This window comes from Brassica oleracea, unplaced genomic scaffold, assembly GCF_000695525.1.
Source record: "Brassica oleracea var. oleracea cultivar TO1000 unplaced genomic scaffold, BOL UnpScaffold01026, whole genome shotgun sequence".
Classification (NCBI taxonomy): Eukaryota; Viridiplantae; Streptophyta; class Magnoliopsida; order Brassicales; family Brassicaceae; genus Brassica; species Brassica oleracea.
In genome coordinates this window covers 19,607-23,556 of record NW_013617600.1, presented here as the reverse complement: position 1 = coordinate 23,556, position 3,950 = coordinate 19,607, and the positions used below count along the sequence as shown (strand labels likewise).

At 40.8% G+C, this 3,950-nt stretch overlaps 1 protein-coding gene across 1 annotated transcript; it reads left to right on the top strand.

The window, feature by feature from the left end:
• The first annotated feature begins 487 nt into the window (after positions 1–487).
• On the top strand, positions 488–1,731 carry LOC106320699 (methylesterase 3-like). The gene is made up of 3 exons (XM_013759066.1): positions 488–952; positions 1,049–1,180; positions 1,290–1,731. Exons 1-3 carry the CDS (start codon positions 503–505, stop codon positions 1,572–1,574), a joined length of 867 nt encoding a protein of 288 aa, XP_013614520.1. The 5' UTR covers positions 488–502; the 3' UTR covers positions 1,575–1,731.
• Positions 1,732–3,950: the final 2,219 nt, after the last annotated feature.

Genomic DNA, 3,950 nt, shown 5'->3' with positions numbered 1-3,950 from the left:
TTACACACTGGAAAAAAGGTAAGAAACTCTTTTTCGTGTTGTGAACATGTTTCTTCTAGTTGGCGTTTGCGTTTCTACTTTCAGAAACGTTAAAACAAATACGAATATTTTGTCCTAGAATTGCTGATACTATGGGCTGTTTCTTTTGTAAGCATGATGGAAACTGTTTCTTAAAAAAAAACGATGTGATCAAGTAAACTAACAAAATAAAACGTCAAAATCCGTTTAGATATACGAATTGCTGGAAAAAAATTGTTAAGACAAAGTCTTTATTAGTAGTATAGCACTAAAAGAAAATTTTCAAGGATATCAAAAAAATGATTTCATTAGTACACTATATCTGTTTCTATAATTCCTTTTAAGAATTATCAAGTAATATACTTGTGATGACATAAAGATAAGAATTGTTCAATTTGTCAACGCCTTGTTATTTAGTTCTACTATATAACTGTTTTGTAAAGGCAATATATGTTCATCACATCCTCCCAATAACTTGAAAATAATGGAGAGCCAAACCAACAAATACTTAGCCCTGATTCTTGTTACATTCTTGATCAGTCTATACTACCATCCTATCTCCGCCACACCACAACATGGCCATGCCCATTTCGTGCTGGTTCATGGGGCCGGTCACGGCGCTTGGTGTTGGTATAAACTCATACCAATATTGAAATCTCAAGGACACAACGTAACTGCAGTCGACTTAGCTGCATCCGGGATCGATCTAAGTCGGGCTGAAACTCTCTTGTCGATCAACGAGTATATTGAGCCACTGATGGACCTAATGAATAGTCTAAACGTGGATGAGAAGGTGATTCTGGTGGCACATGGTTTTGGTGGGCTTGCTATTTCCAAGGCCATGGAGTTATTCCATGATAAGGTTCATATGGCTATTTTCGTTACTGCCCTAATGCCTGGCCCAACCTTCAATTTCACGTTTCTTTCTAAAGGGGTATGCTACTAATTACATATTTTCACTTCTAGAGTAACATTGATCGTAGTTTCAAAATTAATAATCATCGTGTAACACTTTTAAACTTTTTGTAAGTTGGTGAGGTGGCAAGCTCCATTACTAGACATGAAGTTTATATTTGGAGATGGTCCTAATAACCCCCCTACTCTTTCCATTGGAGGTCCACTTTTCCTTTCTTTAAATATGTATGACCTTAGTCCGAGAGAGGTAAAAACATACACAAAATTTATCACATAACTGGAAATAATTTTTTCATTTTCATTTTTCTCTACTTATATATAACCACTTTTGGACCCGCACCATGTATGATTTGAAGGACGTTGAATTGGCGGGTGCATTGGTTCGGCCACAGCGCTTATTCAGCAACGAAGATATAGACACAAGTCTTGTGCTCACGCCCGAGAGATACGGATCGGTAAATCGGATCTTTGTAGTGTCCGAGAAAGGCAAAACATTGATGAAAGAGTTCCAACTCTGGATGATCAAGAACAATCCTCCTAATCATGTGGAGCATATCCAGGATTCTGATCATATGGTCATGATTTCCAGGCCGTTGGATCTCGGTGACCGTCTTTTATCTTTGGCTAAGAAGTTCGCTTGAAAATATTTGACATTTGATTCAACATTTTGTTGCGAGTTCTTATGGTTATCACTTCTACTATTCTTGTGTTGCAAAAGCCTTGTGTGAATATTTATATTTTGTATGTGATCACCACTCTGTATTTGGTTTGACTTTTTTTTGTGCACGTGGTTTGACTTTTCAACATTTGCAACTTCAGCTAAATTATTTCATAAAACTGATCAAAGTAAGTCGAACACTTTAATTAGCCTGCCATTATGGAATAGGGATCATGAGAAGGCTAAAATCTAATGAATCGAAATTTATTACTTACAAAACACTCGCTACTTTCCCTGAAAAACTAGCATAAAAATAAATTAATATGTAAATTTAAATTGGAAGGAAATTGACTTAACAAATCTATTAAATAAACTTGAACAAGGATACATATTTCATCTGAGATCTAATTCGTGTCAAGAACATGCTCCCTATTCAAATCCAGTCGTTCTAAAGTTTTGAGACATTCTTAAGAAACAGATTAACTTAATTCACGCACCTAACTATCGATTCGCAACATTGTTTCTCCATAGAAAGTGATTCTTCTTTCTCTTTTTAAACTTTGATTATTTGGAAAAAACTGTCAATAATAGATAACGAATATAGCCAGTTTTTGTTTGTACGGGATTCAGTCGACTGAGTTGAAAGAACTCGAAAATGGGATGACTAAAGACGTTTTATTAGATCTGATCAAAAGGGGGTACAAGAGTGACATGAGATAAAGGAAACAAGCCGGAGCTCGAAGAGCAAACCGGAAAAGGTACAGAACGATTAGGAGTAAAGAGAGACTAAAACCCTAGATTTAGCCGCTCAGTGTGTGTGTAAAAGTGTCGATCCCCTTCTTGTTGTTGTCTCCTTTCCTTTTAAAGGCTTTCCGTCCTTGTGTGTCCTAGATCCGGTCCCCCTTTGGGCCTTAACTTGAGAAGGCCGAGTATATGGGCCTTGCTGGAGTTCCTCCGAGCTGGATGCTTTTGGTCGGCTTGGTCGTCGGCTAAAAGCACTCTAAGACCGAGCTGACAGCTTGACTCGCTGAGCCGAGTAAGTTTGTAGCTTGTTGGGCTAGACCTTGTTATTCGATGGGCCTTGTGGAGGGATGTAATCCATCTCCTACAATAAGTCCCCCCAGTTCACTTTTGAGCAGTGTAGCGGTCTCAGTGAATTTGTGGATCAGGTTCGTTCGGATAATAGGTTCTAGTGTGAGAGGCACCTTGCGGTTAGTTGGTCTTCCCGGTCGTTGTTAGGCGTTTTTAGTCGCATGTCGTTTTTACTCGGGGTCAACAGAAGGTATCTCTTTCTCTTGTTTCTCTGGCCATTGTTGGACGCATTTAGTCGCTTGAGTAAAGTTCATCACGACTCGCCTACCCCACTCTTGTTGTTTTCGTGATGGAAGGCAAGCTTTAGTCGGGCGGAAGGTTACTCGCGAACCGTGAAATGGTAGAACCGGTTTCGCTATTTAACCGGAGACCGGTTTGGGCGAGAACCGGTTCAGATCAAAAATCGGAGATTGATCTGGTTTGGTTGTTCAACCAGAAATTGGTTGAGGCGAGAAATCGAACCATCGCGAGTAGGTTTCTGGATATTTAGGCGGCCCATTTAGGCCCTCTTAGACCTAATGATTGCGTTTGGGAAGCGTGCCTTCGTTTTTGCTATAAATAGGTCCTTCCCTTTCACTTTCGTCATTCCTCTCTGCAAGCTCAGGTATTCCGCTTTCTCTCCCTTCTCTCTACTTTTATTTCTCTCTCTAGATTTGTTTTTGGTGAGTCAGCGCTTCGAGCGTCATTTTAGTCGTCCTCAGAATGACAAGTACGCCTACGAAGAGTCGACTGTCACGCAAAGAGAAAGGGAAGAACATTACTAACACTCCTAGCCCAGCTAAAGACTTGACAGCGAATGACAGCCCGTTAGATGAGTTTAAATCTGATCCATCGCGACGCCATGCGGGATACAGAGAATATGAGTCTATCTCAGTGCCTTCTAGTCGCCGAGTCTCATAGGAAAATTTGCGAAGACACCGCTGGTCGTACCGACGTTGGTGTAGGTAGCGACTGTTGGGGTCAAAATCGGTCACGACGGAATCAATGTCTGAAAGTCCGTGTTGAGGTCGAAAACGGTTACGACAAAGTTAACGTCCAAATCCCCGAAGAAGAAAAACGTAGGAAACTTCTTACGACAAATACTTTTTCGAAATAGGTTCTTCTTTACGAAAAACCTATACGGAAGAAACGCGAATCATCGGACAAGAGCTCGAGAAGGAACGTTACGCAGCGCAAACGCGTGCTCCGCTCAGTCGCTACGTAGCAACCGAGTTCGAGCCAAAGCTCAGTCGCTACATAGCGACCAAACGCCCATTCCGCTCGGTCG